This window comes from Symphalangus syndactylus, chromosome 15, assembly GCF_028878055.3.
Source record: "Symphalangus syndactylus isolate Jambi chromosome 15, NHGRI_mSymSyn1-v2.1_pri, whole genome shotgun sequence".
Lineage (NCBI taxonomy): Eukaryota > Metazoa > Chordata > Mammalia > Primates > Hylobatidae > Symphalangus > Symphalangus syndactylus.
Genome location: NC_072437.2, coordinates 76,784,072 through 76,805,783, shown reverse-complemented (window position 1 = coordinate 76,805,783; position 21,712 = coordinate 76,784,072). Strand labels below are relative to the sequence as shown.

The following is a 21,712-nucleotide window of genomic DNA, read 5'->3' as shown; positions in this document are numbered from 1 at the left end:
ACAGACAACAGCCTTGTTAAGTAGATATGACAGAGATCACACAGTCTAAAACATTTCCCACCTGGCCTTTACAGAAAAAGCTTGCTAACCCATTTTATACCATAAGCAGAATATGCCTTAATACTCAAATTTAATCTTGTGACTTCCCTGCTCAAATTTCTCCAATGAGCCCCTGCAGCACACATTGTTGGCTCCCTACCAATAGTCATTCATTATTCTTTCTTGCAGAAGAAACACAAGTCTATTGGGATATTTATTATCCCAATCCCCCACCTCAGCCTCAGAAAGAGAAATGTTTATTCTAAGCTAATCATGTATTTGCCTTCCCAGTGCCTGGTTTGGGAATACGCATGTGGTGTGACCCAGCCAATGAAATGTTACAGGAAGCGCCTTGCATTCTTCTAAGTTTTCTCCCTGTTTAAAAGACACACGTGAAGAAAAGCAGCCCTTGAGATGTTGTGTTGTGAGAACAAGATGTTTGGAGCTGCTGCGGATTAGCCAACCACGAAAGGAGACATGAATAAAACACTGCCAACAGCACAGCTGAAAGAGGGACAAGTGGGATCCTAGGATATCACTGAACAACCAAAACAACTCTGGTTCCTACTGTTTTAGACACTGCTCATCTAGTATTTACAGTCCAAAGCATTCTACCTGGTAAATTTCCCATGGCCCACAGGATAAGACCTACTCATTCCTATAGTATTAAAAAAGTCTATTATAAACTTGCCTTAGCTAAGTATTCACCTCATTCCCAACCTCTGGTGTCTCACACTTTTGGTACTAGCAAAAGTGAACTGCTCAGAAACCCTGCAAAGTTCACTCAAGCATCTTGCCTTTTGCACTTGCTGCTCTTCCTGCCAAACAGGCAATCTCATTAGATGTTCTGGCAAACACACAATCTTGTTGCATGTTCCTTCTGCCAAACATTATTCTTCTACTTCTTTACCTAGAAAAATTCTTCTCACTCTGCATGCTTACCTTGAATCATACCTACTTTTTTTCAAAACTTTCATTCCTCATCACATATGTCTGGCACATAATTAATATATAATAAACTATAAGCTTCCAGTGGGCATCTAGCACACAGTAAGCACTGAATAAAGCAGAAAAATAATAAAAATGACAATGATAATAACAAGCTCCTGTCTGTATTTTTAATTATGTGTGTTCTGTAGCATTAGAAAAATGGTTAGTATCTAAAAGACATTTGATAGTTATTTGTTAAGTGGATAAGTGAAAACATAGATAGAAATGTTTTCTTTGTAAATTCTGTTGAAAAAGCACAGAAATGAAATAGAGACAGCTCTATTATGAGCACCTTAAAGATCAAAACTACATCTATTCCATCTTTGTCTCCTGCAACTTATAAGACCTAACTTACAGAAGCTCTTTGATAAATAGATGGCTAAATTAAAGGTGTCCTCATACAGTTTGGATTACACAATGTATTAAGTGTCCACAAACAGGTGGCATACTAGTATTTTTGTTATTGTGAAAATTTTTTCTACTTTTATTATAATCTGCTAAGCCTGGAGTTGGGTAATTTGTATATTTATTACGACAAGCTTTTGGTAAATGGTAGCAGAGCATCTTGTTCTAACAAAATTACTGTTATCAAGACAATTTACCAGCAGGTAGAAGAACACATCTTGTTCCAACAAAGTAAATGTATCTCTTTCCAACTTCAAATGAGGAGGAATGAAGTCGGTAATAGTGAGACCTTGTTGGGACAAGGATATGTAACATGACTTGTGCTTCGGCATTCTTTTGTGATCAAAAATTCCTTAACTTTTATATTTTATCTATGGTAGGACCACCCAGAGCAGGGGTCCACAACTCCCAGGCCACAGAATGGTACCAGTCCATGGACTATTATGAACCGCACCACACAGGAGGAGGTGAGCAGCAGGCAAACCAGGGAAGCTTCACCTGTATTTACAGCCACACCCCATGGTTCATATTACCGCCTGAACTCTGCCCCCAGTCAGATCAGTGATAGCACTAGATACTCATTGGAGCATGAACCCTGTTGTGAAGTGCTCATCCGAGGGATCTAGGTTGTGTGCTTCATATGATAATCTAATGCCTGATGATATGGCACTGTCTCACTTGGCCCCCAGATGAGACCAACTAGTTGCAGAAAAATAAGCTCAGACTTTCCACGGATTCTACATTATGGTAAGTTGTATAATTATTTCATTATATATTACAATGTAATAATAATATAAATAAAGTAGCACAATAAATGAAACCATCCCCACCTTCCCCCAGCCCATGGAAAGATTGTCTTCCACAAAACTGGTCCCTGATGCCAAAAACATTGTGGACAACTGACCTAAAGTAATTCATTATCACAAGTCTTACCTGGATTGCTGTTTTCAGAAGAGATTTTTAGCATCTGTTTTTCTTTGTAGTCAGAAAGTAATTCACAAATTCTACGTATAAAAATGTAATAAACCAAATTACTATTTTAATACTGATATAAAAGATACTTACCAAATGTAAAATTCTTAGAATATTTCAAACAATATCATAATATCAGAACTTAACAGTATTATCCCATCCACTTATGAGTACATTCTACAAACTTCTCTTTAAGCTTCTAATTAAAGAAAAAAAAATAAGGTGAAATGCTCATAAATTGAGGGCGCTGTGACCCAGTAAATCAGCTTGCATTAGCATGACATAATAGAAAGTGTCCCAACTCTGCATAAGTCCTAGCTCCATAATGAACAGCTATTTGTTCTTGGACAACTTGCTTCTCTTAGGCTCAATGTCTTCTTCTCCAAAGTGAGGACTTTGCTGCCTTATTTCACTAGGTTGTTATAAAGATTTAACAAGATAACATTTTTTAAATGCTTAGAGAAATAGTAAAGCAATGGAATAATCTGTTCCTAAGCTTTATGACTAAAATTATCTTGGAATCCCAAATAAAACCCAATGTGCATTTTGTTCGTAGGTTTTAATATGCAAATGTTGTAGTTTTCAGAAAATGTTAAGTCCTAATTTGTTTCTTAGTTGTCCTACTCTTTATGGCTTATAATTCAGGGCATCTCAACTATGTCATAGTTTGTAACTAAATTTTTTCATAAATATCTCATTAAAGTAGATAATGTGATTGTCCACTATTATGGAGTTGACCAATCACACCAAGGGCAGAAAAACCAATGGATGTTAAGACCTGGCTTGGACCAATGATCCTTCTCTACAGACTCAAACTCTGAGCCAGCAGATGTTTGTTAGGATAATGCTTTATATTGATGTTCAATTCCAGCTGACATGGGAGACCAAAACTCTACTTTTATTTTTTTCAGTTTTCATGAAGAATCTAAAAGTTGACATTCTCCAATTTTTGACATACATACTAACAATATATTTTGCACCGAACACGTTATTCAGCTCTAAATCATCTCATAGACCATCTTCTATGACTATTTTTGCAGCTCAAATCACAATTTCAATATTTTAGTGGCACCCATTTTGCTTTGATTCACACTGCTTCCTTAGAGCTAGTCAGCAAATAGTCAAATGACCTTCCAGTGACTGCACAAAATGCGGAATGCTTCAAAAAGTTGTGCTGCCTCCTCATGCAGAAGCCATGCTAACTTTCTCTGTATTGTTCCAATTTTAGGATACGTGCTGCCGAAGCAGGTACAAAGCCTTGCTTTTACACATGATTAGTGATGAGTTATGGACAAGGCTTGGCTCTTGTCCATGACTCATCACTACTTACTTAACCTACTTGAGATACTGAGAATTCTCTTCAATGGCTTCATGTGAGGTAAAATTTGAAAATATTTTAAAATCTTGAGCTAGAGATGGAAGTAGCTTGGATGATTTTCATTATCATGTAAATCAGATCTCTCAAGGGGCCAACCACAACTGGGAGCCACTGCTCGGGGAAGGCTCATATGGGACTTTCTACTGCCTAAGTTTCTACACAGGATATAAAATGCCTCACAGTACAGATCTGGTAGTAAAGAAGAAGAAACAAACACTGATCTCTTTCTGCCGTATTATTTGAACCCCTCTGACCCTTTAGAACAAGCCCACCTAATATCTGCTAGAGAAAAGACCAACAACGGCCTGAAAGGATCGCTTGCCATGAAGGTCTCAGCTAATTCTTGGCTAAGATGTGGGTTCCACATTAGGTTCTGAATAGGAGAGGAAGGGTCAATTTGCTCACTTTGTATGCGGATAAAGTCAGGATGCCCAGCGGCCAGAGAAGGGTGCTGGTGCTTTGGGAAAAATGGCTGAGCATATAAGCATAGGTAAGGGAAGTAAAAAATGTTGTAACTTCAAAGTCACTTTATGAATCGCCATGAAGACTTGAGGGATCTGAATCAGTAAGGGCATCTTGGTGTCAAAGGTCAACAATTACCAGGAAGCAGGACCAGTTTGAGTGGCAACAATGCAGCAACAGAAACAACGGAAACAACAGAATGATTGGAATGTCCTTTTTTTTCTCCTCCTTCTGACTTGATAAAAGGGACTGTCTTCGTTGGATTTAGTGAACCTCTTCAGTTCTTGAAAAATTCAAGGAGTATGTAGGAGATAGTCCCCAGAAGACAGTACAAGACTTTCTGCTGAACTGGACATTTCAAGACCCAAATAACTAATCAGAAAAATCAAAGATGTGACACTCTTTTTTATCCCATGCATAGGTGTTATACTTGGATGAAATGAACAATATTGGGATCTCTAAGGATAAAGGTCTTAAAAGTCCTGAGGTAAAGAATCTTGCACCCATTGGTACTTCTAATTTGTCTTGCTTTTTGTCTGATTTCTGGCTGATGCAGGGGACTAACTCATTGCCACTCTAAAACTACTTGAACCAAACTATGACATCTCACCTGATATGTAAGATGCGATTGTTATAATAATTTTAAACCTCAGTTTAGCATTAACTAGCCTTTTAATGTAAACACACATTATGATGACTAGAAACAGCATACTCTCTGGCCGTCTGTCCAGATAGATCTTGAGAAGATACATCAATATTTTGTGCAGGTAGAAGGCTGACAATACTTGCTGATCCACAACATGCAGCAAGTATGAGGGCAGTTCTAAAATGACAGAGACAATTTCTCCCTTAGCAACTGCAATAAAGTTATTTTAAAAGCTAATTTGATATACTTTACCAATTTAACATCTTGCCTGTCCATGCAGAATCAAACATTTACATGCACTAAAAGACATAAGCATCTTGGGTGCTCAAGAATTCATCTTTGTAAAATACCACCAAGGTTAAAAGGAAGGGACAAAAAAAGGAAACCTCTTATCTCAGTGGGGTATTGCATAGTAGAAGCTACTAATTTGAAGTGCTTTGATGGGCAAGAAACAAAGCTAGGGCCACTTATCTGAAGTGGACAAAGATTTAAGTGAAGATTTCATCACAGCCTCCCTAGACTGATATGCTGTAATAGAAAATTAGCTAGGGGGTAAGATAAATAAGAGCTCTCTGCATGCTGAAAGCAGTAATATTAATAATAATGGTAAGAATAGTAGTCACAGGAGTTTCAGTTAATGATGCCAATAAGCATGTGCTAGGCACTGAATTAAATGCCACATATATCTTTCTTGCTTATGCACAGCCAACTTTGAAGGATATATTCTCCTACTTTTCACATATGGGGTGGTAAATAACATTCCCACTGTCACACACCTAGCAAGTAAGAAAGTTAGGAATTAAATCCAGTCTTGTGTGAATCCAAAGCCTAGCTCTTTTCTCTTTATCACCCATCTACGGCTTGCCTTCATTAAGGGAAAAGTGTATCCACTTAAAACTATCTTCATTCCCTCTCTCCATACCAACTAAAAATAAAACATCAAATGCACTGGAAATAAAAAAGGAAAAAAGCTGTTGAACCCACAGTATGTGGGAATAGCAATTAATTTTCATGTAGGGATATGCTAACATTAATATTCTTCAAAGAAAGCAACTTAAAGCAGAGTCATTTGAAAGACAAAAGGATTTTCAACTCCTATTTATGTTTAATACAGCATATTTAGTGGAAAGGCATATAAGATACAAAGGTTAAAAACTACTAGAAAGGGTTAAGAAGTTCAATACTGAGTCATACATTAAACAAAGTTAAATTTCAAACTTCATAAAATTATTATGAAATCGCTTTAGCTAACATAAGATCACGTAACCAAAAACGTCATACAACAAATAACATCAGTCAATATAATAAGAGAAGATGAATCCTAATAAAACAGTTCTTTATGTTGCCCAGTCCAAATAATTGCTTTTCTACTTAACTGATTTGTGTTGATACTGATCACTATGTCCCAATAAGTACAATCTTATTAATTTATTATTTATGACTTGAGTGACTGCTATCAATCTAGAACAACACACAGATTAAAAGACATAACTATACCCTCCGAATCTATCAAGTGCATTTAAATTAGCTTTTTTCTTGATTAAAAATTTCACCACTCGCTGGTTTTGTTCATGTACGCCAAGCAAAAGTGATGTGAGGCCACACTGCAAAACAATATAAAACAAAAACAATATGTAATTCAAAAAATTATGTATTTCTCAACTGAATTGGAAGCTTTATATAAGATCCTATGGACTTACACTCATAGAAAGTAAATAAAATGTAGTCTCCTCCTTCTCACTCTTCTGTACTTTCCCACATGCTGCTCCTTCACTTGGAAACATCCCTTCTCTGCCTCACCACATTAACTCTGATCATCTCAAAAATTCACTTTAAATATTTACTGTTTCCAAGACTCTTTGCTTCTAAACCAGCATTTTGCATGGTAGTTTTGGATGATAATTTTTTCACTTAAAGAGCTTCTTGAGGGCAGGGGCTGTATCTTTTATCTCTATATTATCCAACCCTAAGACAAAATTTTTGTGTATAAAGCAAGAATTTGCATGTAATATATTTCTTTAGTTTCACATGTTTTACCAAAAGTTCAAGCTCCCACGTGCAATAAAAATTGCTATTAATACTCATACTGCCCATTTCAAGAATTTTTCCAACATTTATTCATTTAAAATCTATTTGTATTTAATTTTTCCAGATTGTTAACTAGATAATCAGTTCATATGCTTACTGAAACTAACAGAATTCCAATCTGTATTCTTAATAACTCCATGGTTTTTAGTGTTTAAACCTGCCATCCTGATTAAGCCAAAGCTCTACAAACTTAAGAGACATACTGGATAGTCCATAATACAGCTTCAATTGACAAAAAAGGTTTAGAATTTGCTACAATTCTAATTCAGAAAACTCTGCTCTTAACAATGAATAAGCACTTGAATGATTGAACAAAGGGACACAAAGTCCTGAGAGGGCCATCGTCTACTTATTGAAAGAATATTCACTGCAAATTTCTAAAGACCTTGTGAATAGCAGTGAATAACTGATGGTAGAAAGGAAAAGGTATTATTCTGTAAGCTGACAGAGAGTGCCAATAATATTCAATTTAATGTCTCAATGACAGAGGTAAGTCAGACTAGGCCAGGAATGGTGGCTCACACCTGTAATCCTAGCATTTTGGGAGGCTGTGGGTGATTCACTTGAGCCCAGGAATTCAAGATCAGCCTGAGAAACATGGCAAAAACCTCATCTCTACTAAAAAAAAATACAAAAACTGAGATTGGAGGACCACCTGAGCTTAGGGATGTCAAGGCTATGGTGAGCTGTGATTGCACTGCTGCACTCCAGCCTGGGGAAGAGAGTGAGACCCCATCTCAAAAACAAAACAAAAAATTTAGATTAATGTTATTGGAAAGGAAAGATTTAAAGGAATTAGCACATATCCAACTCCAACTCTTCTAGAAGTATCTTAACTTTCTGAGACATGGGAATTTACATATTATACTTATGTATTCAGTGGTTCTTAAGCAGGAGTGTATCTGGATTTTGAGAAATTTGTGGTAGTTGTTGTTGTTGTTGTTGCTAGAGGCAGGGTCTCATTATGTTGACCAGGCTAGACTCAAACTCCTAAGCTCAAGCAATCCTCCAACCTCAGCCTCCCTAACAGCTGGGACTACAGCCTTGCACCACCATGCCTGGCTTCAAGGAAATATTTTTAAGCATACAATATGCAAGCTTTATTAGACTTACTCTGCAAAAATCTTCAGAGGAAAGCCTAGACTTGCAGATTATTTAAAAATTTTCCTGAGGTAACTGGAATGCACAACTCGAGCTGGAAGCTAGTGTAATAGACAATTACTTCAGTCTCATTTTTTCATCCACATAAACAATTCCCTTTATCATTTGAGGATTTGGCCAAAAAGAGGAAAGAGCAGGAGAGAGACTCATTTGATGAAAACACCACATAATTTTCCCTGGTAAGAGTAGAAAACGGTCTAGTAAACTCAAAATCCAGCCTGATCTTGTTACTTATAATCCCGTTGTCTCCCACCTTCCCATCAAGACATTCTAGAATTGAAAGCAGATTTGAGATTGTAATTGGCCATTTCTACCAGAATAGGATACTAAGTCAGTTAATTACTTGTTATTCTTTCTGCTCAAGGGTTTCCCACTACATTACCACATATTCACTGACAATCTGTCTCCTCAGAGGCCTCCTAAAATTGATCTCTAGGCAGTTTACAACCGACTAACTCCCTCTCCCAAACTGAAAACTGTCATTCTCTAAAATGGAAAAGAACCTTGTCTCACCATAAAAAGGAAACATATGAATGAACAACAACAACAACACACACACTGTGTTCTGTGCATTCAACTAACAGAGTTGAACTTTACTTTTGATGGAGCAGTTCGGAAACACTCTTTCTGTAGATACTGAAGGTGGACATTCGGAGCGCTAAGGATTCTATAGTGGGAAAACGAATATCATCAAATAGAAACTACACAGAAGCATTCTGTGAAACTTCTTTCTCTTCTGTGCATTCAACTAACGGAGTTGACCCTTGCTTTTGATTGAGCAGTTCTCAAACACCCTTTCATTAGAAACTGCAAGTGGACATACGGAGCACTAAGGGGCCTTTGGTGGAAAAGGGTATATCTTCCAATAAAAACTGCACAGAAGCATTCTGTGAAACTTCCTTCTGTTCTGTGCATTCAAACAACAGCGTTGAGCCCTACTTTTGATTGAGCAGCTCTGAAACACGCTTTCTGTAAAAAGTGCAAGTGGACATTGTGAGTGCTAAGAGAAAAAGGAATATCTTCAAATAAAAAGTACACAGAAGCATTCTGTTAAACTTCTTTCTGCTCTGTGCATTCAACTAACAAAGTTGAACCTTACTTTTGATTGAGCAGTTTTGAAACCCTCCTTATGAAGAAACCGCAAGGGGACATTCGGAGCGCTAAGCGGCCAACAGTGGAAAAAGAAATTTCTTAAAAATAAAAACTACACAGAAGCATTTTGTGAAACTTCTTTCCGTTCTGTGCCTTCAACTAACAGAGTTCAACATTACTTTTGATGGAGCAGTTCTGAAACACTCTTTCTGTAGAAACGTCAAGTGGATATTCCGAGCGCTAACTGTTCTACAGAGGGGAAAGGAATATCTTTAAATAAAAACTCTTATTTTGGATTGAGCAGTTCTGAAACACGCTTTCTGTAGAAACTGCAAGTGGACATTCTGAGGGCTAAGGAGACTATAGTGGAAAAAGGAATATCTTCAAATAAAAAGTACCCAGAATCATTCTGTTAAACTTCTTTCTGTTCTGTGCATTCAACTAACAGAGTTGATCCTTACTTGTGATTGAGCAGTTCCCAAACACTCTTTCTTAGGAACTGCAAGTGGACATAAAGACGGCAAAGGGGTATATAGTGGAAAAGGGAATATCTTCCAATAAAAACTACACAGAAGCATTCTGTGAAACTACTTTCTCTTCTGTGCATTCAACTAACAGAGGTGAACCTTACCTATGATTGAGCAGTTCTGAAACACTCTTTCTGTAGAAACTGATAGTGGAAATTCGGAGCGCTAAGGAGCCTACCCTGGAAAAAGGAATATCTTCAAATAAAAAATACACAGAAGCATTCTGTGAAACTTCTTTCTGTTCTGTGTCTTCAACTAACAGAGTTGAACCTTACTTTTGATGTAGCAGTTCTGAAACACTCTTTCTGTACATACTGCATGTGGACATTCGGAGCGCTAAGGATTCTATAGTGGGAAAACGAATATCTTCAAATTGAAACTACACAGAAGCATTCTGTGAAACTTCTTTCTCTTCTGTGCATTCAACAAACAGAGTTGAACCTTACTTTTGATTTAGCACTTCTGAAACACTCTTTCTTTAGAAACTGCAAGTGGACATAAGGAGCCCAAAGGTGCCTACAGTGGAAAAGGGAATATCTTCCAATAAAAACTACACAGAAGCATTCTGTGAAACTTCCTTCTGTTCTGTGCATTCAACTAACACAGTTGAACCTTACTTTTGATTGAGCAGTCCTGAAACACGCTTTCTGTAGAAACTGCAAGTGGACATTCAGAGCGCTTAGACGCCTATAGAGGAAAAAGAAATATCTTCAAATAAAAACTACACAGAAGCATTCTGTGAAACTACTTTCTGTTCTGTGCATTCCACCAACAGAGTTCAACCTTACTTTTGAGGGAGAACTTCTGAAACACTCTCTCTCTAGTAACTGCAAGTGGACATTCAGAGCGCTTAGAGGCCTATAGAGGAAAAAGAAATATCTTCAAATAAAAACTACACAGAAACATTCTGTATAACTTCTTTCTGTTCTGTGCAGTCAACTAACAGAGTAGAACCTTACTTTTGAATGAGCAGTTCTGAAACACTCTCTCTGTAGAAACTGCAAGTGGACATTCAGAGCGCTTAGAGGCCTATAGAGGAAAAAGAAATATCTTCAAATAAAAACTACACAGAAACATTCTGTATAACTTCTTTCTGTTCTGTGCAGTCAACTAACAGAGTTGAACCTTACTTTTGAATGAGCAGTTCTGAAACACTCTCTCTGTAGAAACTGCAAGTGGACATTCGGAGCGCTTAGGGGCCTCTAGTGGATAAAGGAATATCCACAAATAAAAAATACACAGAAGCGTTCTGTGAAACTCCTTTCTGTTCTATGCCTTCAACTAACAGAGTTGAACCTTACTTTTGATTCAGCAGTTCTGAAACACTCTTTCTTTAGAAACTGCAAATGGACATAGCGAGCACTAAGGGGCCTCTAGTGGAAAAGGGAATATCTTCTAATAAAATCTACACAGAAGCATTCTGTGAAACTACTTTCTGTTCTGTGCATTGAACTAACAGAGTTGAACCGTACTTTGAGCAGTTCTGAAACACTCTTTCTGTAAAAACTGTAAGAGGAAATTCGGTGCGCTAAAGGGCCAATAGTGGAAAAAGGAATATCATCAAATCAAAACTGCACAGAAGTAGTCTGTGAAACTGCTTTCTATTCTCTGCATTCCACTAACAGGTTTGAACCTTACTTTTGAGCATTTCTGAAACACTGTTTCTGTAGAAAATGCAAGTGGTCATTCGGAGCACTCAGGGTCCTATAGTGGACAAAGGTATATCTTCAAAAAAAACTACACAGAAGCATTCTGTGAAACTTCTTTCTTTTCAGTGCATTCAACTAACAGAATTAAACATTGCTTTTCATTGAGCAGTTCTGAAACACTCTCTCTGTAGAGACTGAAGGTGGATATACGGAGCGCTAAGGTGCCTACAGTGGAAAAACAAGTATCTTCAAATAAAAACTACACAGAAGCATTCTGTGAAACAATTTTCTGTTCTGTGCTTTCAACTAACAGAGTTGAACATTACCTTTGATGGAGCAGTTCTGAAACACTCTCTCTGTAGCAACTGCAAGTGGACATTCGGAGCACTAAGGGTTCTACAGTGGGAAAACGAATATCTTCAAATAAAAACTACACAGAAGCATTCTCTGAAACTTCCTTCTGTTCTGTGCATTCAACTAACAGAGCGGAACCTTACTTTGGATTGAGCAGTTCTGAAACACGCTTTCTGTAGAAACTGCAAGTGGACATTCTGAGGGCTAAGGGGACTATAGAGGAAAAAGGAATATCTTCAAATAAAAAGTACCCAGAAGGATTCTGTTAAACTTCTTTCTGTCCTCTGCGTTCAACAGACAGAGTTCAACCTTACTTTTGATTGAACAGTTCTGAAACACTCTTTCTGTAGAAACTGCACGTGGACATTCTGAGAGCTAAGGGGCCTAGAGTGGAAAAAGGAATATCTTCAAATAAAAACTACACAGAAGCATTCTGTGACACTTCTTTCTGTTCTGTGCATTCCACCAATAGAGTTCAACCTTACTTTTGAGGGAGAACTTCTTAAACACTCTCTCTGTAGTAACTGCAAGTGGACACTCAGAGCGCTTAGAGTCCTACAGTGGAAAAAGAAATATCTTCAAATAAAAACTACACAGAAGCATACTGTGAAACTTCTTTCTGTTCTGTGCAGTCAAGTGAGTTGAACCTTACTTTTGATTGAGCAATTCTGAATCACTCTCTGTAGAAACTGCAGGTGGACAATCGGAGCCCTTACGGGCCTACAGTGGAAAAAGGAATATCCTCAAATAAAAACTACACAGAAGCATTCTGTGAAACTTCTTTCGGTTCTCTGCTTTCAACTAACAGAGTTAAACATTACTTTTCATTGAGCATTTCTGAAACACTCTCTCTGTAGAAACTGCAGGTGGATATACGGAGCGCTAATTTGCCTACAGTGGAATAAGAACTATCTTTAAAAAAACTACACAGAAGCATTCTGTGAAATAATTTTCTTTTCTGTGCATTCAACTAACAGAGTTGAACTTTACCTTTGATTGAGCAGTTCTGAAACACTTTCTGTAGAAACTGAAAGTGGATATTCGGAGCACTAAGGGCTCTACAGTGGGAAAACCGATATCTTCAAATAAAAAGGACCCAGAAGCATTCTGTGAAACTTCTTTCTCTTCTGTGCATTCAACTAAAAGAGTTGAACCATACTTTTGATTGAGCAGTTCTGAAATATTCTTTCTTTAGAAACCGCAAGTGGACATTCTGAGAGCTAAGGGGCCTATAGTGGTAAAAGCAATACCTTCAAATAAAAACTACACAGAAGCATTCTGTGAAATTTCTTTCTATTCTGTGCATTCCACCAACAGAGTTCAACCTTATTTATGAGGGAGAACTTCTGAAACACTCTCTCTCTAGTAATTGCAGGTGGACAAGCCGAGCGCTTAGAGGAGTATAGTGGAAAATGAAATATCTTCAAATAAAAATTACACAGAAGCATTCTGTGAAACTTCTTTCTGTTCTGTGCATTCAACTCACAGAGTTGAACCTCACTTTTGATTGAGCAGTTCTGAAACACTCTTTCTGTGGAAACTGCAAGTGGACATTCTGAGCGCTAAGGGGCGTATAGTGGAAAGAGGAATATCTTTAAATAAAAATTACCCAGAAGCATTCTGTGAAACTTCTTTCTGTTCTGTGCATTCAACTAACATAGTTGAACCTTACTTCTGATTGAGTAGATCTGAAATCCTCTTTCTGTAGAAACTGCAAGTGGAAATTCGGAGCGCTAAGGTGTATAGAGGAAAAAGGATTATCTTCAAATAAAAACTACAAAGAAGCAATCTTTGGAACTTCTTTCTGTTCTGTGCATTGAACTAACAGAGTAGAACCTTCCTTTTGATACAGCAGTTCTGAAACACTCTTTCTGTAGAAACTGCAAGTGGATATTGGGAGCTCTAAGGGGACTATAGTGGAAAAACGAATATCTTCAAATAAAAACTTCACAGAATAATTCTGTGAAACTTCTTTCTGTTCTGTGCATTCAATTAACAGAGTTGAACCTTACTTTTGATTCAGCAGTTCTGAATCACTCTTCCTGCAGAAAGAGCAAGGGGTCATTCGGAGCGCTAAGTGGCCTCTAGTGGGAAAATGTAATATCTTCAAATAAAAACTACAGAGAAGCATTTTGTGAAACTTCTTTCTGATCTGTGCGTTCAACTAACAGAGTTCAAGCTTACTTTTGATGGAGCAGTTCTGAAACACTCTTTCTGTAGAAACGGAAAGTGGACATTACCAGCGCTAAGGGGCCTATAGTGGAAAAAAAAAATATCTTCATATAAAAACTGCACAGAAGCATTCTGTGAGACTTCTTTCAGTTGTGTGAATTCAACTAACAGAGATGAGCCTTACTTTTGGTTACGCAGTTCTGAAACACTCTTTCTGTAGAAACTGCAAGGGGACATTTAGAGCGCTAAGGGGCCTATAGCGGAAAAAAGAATATCTGCAAATAAAAACTACAGAGATGCATTCTGTGAAACTTCCTTCTGTTCTGTGCATTCAACTAATGGAGTTGAACCTTACTTTTGATTGAGCAGTTCTGAAACACTCTTTCTGTAGAAACAGCAAGTTGACATTCGGAACTCTAAGTAGCCTACATTGGAATAAGGAATATCTTCAAATAAAAACTTCAAAGAAGCATTCTGTGAAACTTCAGTATGATCTGTGCAATCAACTAACAGAGGTGAAACGTACTTTTGATTGAGAAGTTTTGAAACACCCTTTGTGTAGAAAGTGCAAGTGGACATTCGGAGTGCTAAGAGGCCTATAGAGGAAAAAGGAATATCTCCAAATAAAAACTACACAGAAGCATTCTGCGAAAGTTCTTTCTGATCTGTGCATTCAACTAACAGTGTGCAACCTGACTTTTGATTGAGCGGTTCTGAAACACTCTCTCTGTAGAAACTGCTAGTGGACATTGAGATGGCTAAGCAACCTATAGTGGAAAAAGTTATGTCATCAAATAACTATACAGAAGCATTCTGTGAAACTTCTTTCTGTTCTGTGCATTCAACTCACAGAGTTGAATCTTACTTTTGATTGAGCAGTTCTGAAACACTCTTTCTGTAGAAACTGCAAGTGGACATTCGGAGCGCTAAGGGGCAAATAGTGGAAAAAGGAATATCTTCAAATAAAAACTACACAGAAGCATTCTGTGAAACTTCTTTCTGTTCTGTGCATTCAACTCACAGAGTTGAACCTCACTTTTGATTGAGCAGTTCTGAAACACTCTTTCTGTGGAAACTGCAAGTGGACATTCTGAGCGCTAAGGGGCGTATAGTGGAAAGAGGAATATCTTTAAATAAAAATTACCCAGAAGCATTCTGTGAAACTTCTTTCTGTTCTGTGCATTCAACTAACATAGTTGAACCTTACTTCTGATTGAGTAGATCTGAAATCCTCTTTCTGTAGAAACTGCAAGTGGAAATTCGGAGCGCTAAGGTGTATAGTGGAAAAAGGATTATCTTCAAATAAAAACTACAAAGAAGCAATCTTTGGAACTTCTTTCTGTTCTGTGCATTGAACTAACAGAGTAGTACCTTCCTTTTGATACAGCAGTTCTGAATCACTCTTCCTGCAGAAAGTGCAAGTGGTCATTCGGAGCGCTAAGTGGCCTATAGTGGGAAAATGTATTATCTTCAAATAAAAACTACAGAGAAGCATTTTGTGAAACTTCTTTCTGATCTGTGCGTTCAACTAACAGAGTTCAAGCTTACTTTTGATGGAGCAGTTCTGAAACACTCTTTCTGTAGAAACGGAAAGTGGACATTACCAGCGCAAAGGGGCCTATAGTGGCAAAAAAAAATATCTTCCTATAAAAACTGCACAGAAGCATTCTGTGAGACTTCTTTCAGTTGTGTGAATTCGACTAACAGAGATGAGCCTTACTTTTGGTTACGCAGTTCTGAAACACTCTTTCTGTAGAAACTGCAAGTGGACATTCAGAGCGCTAAGGGGCCTAGAGCGGAAAAAAGAATATCTTCAAATAAAAACTACAGAGATGCATTCTGTGAAACTTCCTTCTGTTCTGTGCATTCAACTAATGGAGTTGAACCTTACTTTTGATTGAGCAGTTCTGAAACACTCTTTCTGTAGAAACAGCAAGTTGACATTCGGAACTCTAAGTAGCCTATATTGGAATAAGGAATATCTTCAAATAAAAACTTCACAGAAGCATTCTGTGAAACTTCAGTATGATCTGTGCAATCAACTAACAGAGGTGAAACGCACTTTTGATTGAGAAGTTTTGAAACACCCTTTGTGTAGAAAGTGCAAGTGGACATTTGGAGTGCTAAGAGGCCTATAGAGGAAAAAGGAATATCTCCAAATAAAAACTACACAGAAGCATTCTGCGAAAGTTCTTTCTGATCTGTGCATTCAACTAACAGTGTGGAACCTGACTTTTGATTGAGCGGTTCTGAAACACTCTCTCTGTAGAAACTGCTAGTGGACATTGAGATGGCTAAGCAACCTATAGTGGAAAAAGTTATGTCATCAAATAACTATACAGAAGCATTCTGTGAAACTTCTTTCTGTTCTGTGCATTCAACTCACAGAGTTGAATCTTACTTTTCATTGAGCAGTTCTGAAACACTCTTTCTGTAGAAACTGCAAGTGGACATTCCGAGCGCTAAGGGGCAAATAGTGGAAAAAGGAATATCTTCAAATAAAAACTACACAGAAGCATTCTGTGAAACTTCTTTCTGTTCTGTGCATTCAACTCACAGAGTTGAACCTCACTTTTGATTGAGCAGTTCTGAAACACTCTTTCTGTGGAAACTGCAAGTGGACATTCTGAGCGCTAAGGGGCGTATAGTGGAAAGAGGAATATCTTTAAATAAAAATTACCCAGACGCATTCTGTGAAACTTCTTTCTGTTCTGTGCATTCAACTAACATAGTTGAACCTTACTTCTGATTGAGTAGATCTGAAATCCTCTTTCTGTAGAAACTGCAAGTGGAAATTCGGAGCGCTAAGGTGTATAGTGGAAAAAGGATTATCTTCAAATAAAAACTACAAAGAAGCAATCTTTGGAACTTCTTTCTGTTCCGTGCATTGAACTAACAGAGTAGAACCTTCCTTTTGATACAGCAGTTCTGAAACACTCTTTCTGTAGAAACTGCTCGTGGTCATTCAGAGCGCTAAGTGGCCTATAGGGGATAAACGAATATCTTCAAATAAAAAGTACACAGAAGCATACTGTGAACCTTCTTTCTGTTGTGTGCATTCAACTAACAGAGTTGAACCTGACTTTTGATTGAGAAGTTCTTAAACACTCTTTCTGTAGAAACGGCAAGTGGACATTTCGAGCGCAAGGGGCCAATAACGGAAAAAGGTATATCTTCAAATAAAAACTACACAGAAGCATTCTGGGAAGCTTCTTTCTGATCTGTGCTTTCAATTGACAGAGATGAAACTTACTTTTAATTGACCAGTTCTGAAGCACTCTTTCTGCAGAAACTGCTGTGGCATTCGGAGCGCTAAGGGGCCTAGAGTGGAAAAACGAATATCTTCAAAGGAAAACTACACAGAAGCATTCTGTGAAACTACTTTCTGATCTGTGCATTCAAGTAACAGAGTTGAACCTTACTTTTGATTGAGCAGCTCTGAAACACTCTTTCTGTAGTAACTGCAAGTGGACAATCGGAGCGCTAAAGTGCCTACAGTGGAGAAACGAATATCTTCAAATAAAAACTACACAGAAGCATTCTGTGAAATTTCTTTCTGTTCTGTGCATTCAACTAACAGAGCAGAACTTTACTTTTGATTGAGCAGTTCTGAAACACTCTTTCTGTAGAAACTGCAAGTGGATATTGGGAGCTCTAAGGGGCCTATAGTGGAAAAACGAATATCTTCAAATAAAAACTTCACAGAATAATTCTGTGAAACTTCTTTCTGTTCTGTGCATTCAATTAACAGAGTTGAACCTTACTTTTGATTCAGCAGTTCTGAATCACTCTTCCTGCAGAAAGTGCAAGTGGTCATTCGGAGCGCTAAGTGGCCTATAGTGGGAAAATGTAATATCTTCAAATAAAAACTACAGAGAAGCATTTTGTGAAACTTCTTTCTGATCTGTGCGTTCAACTAACAGAGTTCAAGCTTACTTTTGATGGAGCAGTTCTGAAACACTCTTTCTGTAGAAACAGAAAGTGGACAATACCAGCGCTAAGGGGCCTATAGTGGCAAAAAAAAATATCTTCCTATAAAAACTGCACAGAAGCATTCTGTGAGACTTCTTTCAGTTGTGTGAATTCAACTAACAGAGATGAGCCTTACTTTTGGTTACGCAGTTCTGAAACACTCTTTCTGTAGAAACTGCAAGTGGACATTCAGAGCGCTAAGGGGCCTAGAGCGGAAAAAAGAATATCTTCAAATAAAAACTACAGAGATGCATTCTGTGAAACTTCCTTCTGTTCTGTGCATTCAACTAATGGAGTTGAACCTTACTTTTGATTGAGCAGTTCTGAAACACTCTTTCTGTAGAAACAGCAAGTTGACATTCGGAACTCTAAGTAGCCTACATTGGAATAAGGAATATCTTCAAATAAAAACTTCACAGAAGCATTCTGTGAAACTTCAGTATGATCTGTGCAATCAACTAACAGAGGTGAAACGTACTTTTGATTGAGAAGTTTTGAAACACCCTTTGTGTAGAAAGTGCAAGTGGACATGCGGAGTGCTAAGAGGCCTATAGAGGAAAAAGGAATATCTCCAAATAAAAACTACACAGAAGCATTCTGCGAAAGTTCTTTCTGATCTGTGCATTCAACTAACAGTGTGGAACCTGACTTTTGATTGAGCGGTTCTGAAACACTCTCTCTGTAGAAACTGCTAGTGGACATTGAGATGGCTAAGCAACCTATAGTGGAAAAAGTTATGTCATCAAATAACTATACAGAAGCATTCTGTGAAACTTCTTTCTGTTCTGTGCATTCAACTCACAGAGTTGAATCTTACTTTTGATTGAGCAGTTCTGAAACACTCTTTCTGTAGAAACTGCAAGTGGACATTCGGAGCGCTAAGGGGCAAATAGTGGAAAAAGGAATGTCTTTAAATAAAAATTACCCAGAAGCATTCTGTGAAACTTCTTTCTGTTCTGTGCATTCAACTAACATAGTTGAACCTTACTTCTGATTGAGTAGATCTGAAATCCTCTTTCTGTAGAAACTGCAAGTGGAAATTCGGAGCGCTAAGGTGTATAGTGGAAAAAGGATTATCTTCAAATAAAAACTACAAAGAAGCAATCTTTGGAACTTCTTTCTGTTCCGTGCATTGAACTAACAGATTAGAACCTTCCTTTTGATACAGCAGTTCTGAAACACTCTTTCTGTAGAAACTGCTAGTGGTCATTCAGAGCGCTAAGGGGCCTATAGGGGATAAACGAATATCTTCAAATAAAAACTACACAGAAGCATACTGTGAACCTTCTTTCTGTTGTGTGCATTCAACTAACAGAGTTGAACCTGACTTTTGATTGAGAAGTTCTTAAACACTCTTTCTGTAGAAACGGCAAGTGGACATTTCGAGTGCAAGGGGCCAATAACGGAAAAAGGTATATCTTCAAATAAAAACTACACAGAGGCATTCTGGGACGCTTCTTTCTGATCTGTGCTTTCAATTGACAGAGATGAAACTTACTTTTAATTGACCAGTTCTGAAGCACTCTTTCTGCAGAAACTGCTGTGGCATTCGGAGCGCTAAGGGGCCTAGAGTGGAAAAACGAATATCTTCAAAGGAAAACTACACAGAAGCATTCTGTGAAACTACTTTCTGATCTGTGCATTCAAGTAACAGAGTTGAACCTTACTTTTGATTGAGCAGCTCTGAAACACTCTTTCTGTAGTAACTGCAAGTGGACAATCGGAGCGCTAAAGTGCCTACAGTGGAGAAACGAATATCTTCAAATAAAAACTACACAGAAGCATTCTGTGAAATTTCTTTCTGTTCTGTGCATTCAACTAACAGAGCAGAACTTTACTTTTGATTGAGCAGTTCTGAAACACTCTTTCTGTAGAAACTGCAAGTGGATATTGGGAGCTCTAAGGGGCCTATAGTGGAAAAACGAATATCTTCAAATAAAAACTTCACAGAATAATTCTGTGAAACTTCTTTCTGTTCTGTGCATTCAATTAACAGAGTTGAACCTTACTTTTGATTCAGCAGTTCTGAATCACTCTTCCTGCAGAAAGTGCAAGTGGTCATTCGGAGCGCTAAGTGGCCTATAGTGGGAAAATGTAATATCTTCAAATAAAAACTACAGAGAAGCATTTTGTGAAACTTCTTTCTGATCTGTGCGTTCAACTAACAGAGTTCAAGCTTACTTTTGATGGAGCAGTTCTGAAACACTCTTTCTGTAGAAACGGAAAGTGGACATTACCAGCGCAAAGGGGCCTATAGTGGCAAAAAAAAATATCTTCCTATAAAAACTGCACAGAAGCATTCTGTGAGACTTCTTTCAGTTGTGTGAATTCAACTAACAGAGATGAGCCTTACTTTTGGTTACGCAGTTCTGAAACACTCTTTCTGTAGAAACTGCAAGTGGACATTCAGAGCGCTAAGGGGCCTAGAGCGGAAAAAAGAATATCTTCAAATAAAAACTACAGAGATGCATTCTGTGAAACTTCCTTCTGTTCTGTGCATTCAACTAATGGAGTTGAACCTTACTTTTGATTGAGCAGTTCTGAAACACTCTTTCTGTAGAAACAGCAAGTTGACATTCGGAACTCTAAGTAGCCTACATTGGAATAAGGAATATCTTCAAATAAAAACTTCACAGAAGCATTCTGTGAAACTTCAGTATGATCTGTGCAATCAACTAACAGTGGTGAAACGTACTTTTGATTGAGAAGTTTTGAAACACCCTTTGTGTAGAAAGTGCAAGTGGACATGCGGAGTGCTAAGAGGCCTATAGAGGAAAAAGGAATATCTCCAAATAAAAACTACACAGAAGCATTCTGCGAAAGTTCTTTCTGATCTGTGCATTCAACTAACAGTGTGGAACCTGACTTTTGATTGAGCGGTTCTGAAACACTCTCTCTGTAGAAACTGCTAGTGGACATTGAGATTGCTAAGCAACCTATAGTGGAAAAAGTTATGTCATCAAATAACTATACAGAAGCATTCTGTGAAACTTCTTTCTGTTCTGTGCATTCAACTTACAGAGTTGAATCTTACTTTTGATTGAGCAGTTCTGAAACACTCTTTCTGTAGAAACTGCAAGTGGACATTCGGAGCGCTAAGGGGCAAATAGTGGAAAAAGGAATGTCTTCAAATAGAAACTACACAGAAGCATTCTGTGAAACTTCTTTCTGCTCTGTGCATTCAACTCACAGAGTTGAACCTCACTTTTGATTGAGCAGTTCTGAAACACTCTTTCTGTGGAAACTGCAAGTGGACATTCTGAGCGCTAAGGGGCGTATAGTGGAAAGAGGAATATCTTTAAATAAAAATTACCCAGAAGCATTCTGTGAAACTTCCTTCTGTTCTGTGCATTCAACTAACATAGTTGAACCTTACTTCTGATTGAGTAGATCTGAAATCCTCTTTCTGTAGAAACTGCAAGTGGAAATTCGGAGCGCTAAGGTGTATAGTGGAAAAAGGATTATCTTCAAATAAAAACTACAAAGAAGCAATCTTTGGAACTTCTTTCTGTTCTGTGCATTGAACTAACAGAGTAGAACCTTCCTTTTGATACAGCAGTTCTGAAACACTCTTTCTGTAGAAACTGCTCGTGGTCATTCAGAGCGCTAAGGGGCCTATAGGGGATAAACGAATATCTTCAAATAAAAACTACACAGAAGCATACTGTGAACCTTCTTTCTGTTGTGTGCATTCAACTAACAGAGTTGAACCTGACTATTGATTGAGAAGTTCTTAAACACTCTTTCTGTAGAAACGGCAAGTGGACATTTCGAGTGCAAGGGGCCAATAACGGAAAAAGGTATA

At 37.8% G+C, this 21,712-nt stretch overlaps 1 protein-coding gene and 1 non-coding gene across 2 annotated transcripts in view; both read right to left on the bottom strand.

Moving 5' to 3' along the window:
• Positions 1-6,498, bottom strand: part of LOC129463995 (POTE ankyrin domain family member D-like) — a 30,129-nt gene extending 23,631 nt beyond the window's left edge. Inside the window, exons 1-3 of the mRNA XM_055244774.2 lie at positions 6,390-6,498; positions 4,932-5,069; positions 2,368-2,438 (exon numbers count right to left, since the gene is read on the bottom strand). Of these exons, the coding sequence (XP_055100749.1) occupies positions 2,368-2,401 (34 nt within the window). The 5' untranslated portion in view covers positions 2,402-2,438; positions 4,932-5,069; positions 6,390-6,498. The remainder of the gene's footprint in view (positions 1-2,367; positions 2,439-4,931; positions 5,070-6,389) is intronic.
• On the bottom strand, positions 3,552-3,658 carry LOC129464243 (U6 spliceosomal RNA). The gene has a single exon (XR_008651483.1). It is a non-coding gene; the product is annotated as a U6 spliceosomal RNA (small nuclear RNA).
• Positions 6,499-21,712: the final 15,214 nt, after the last annotated feature.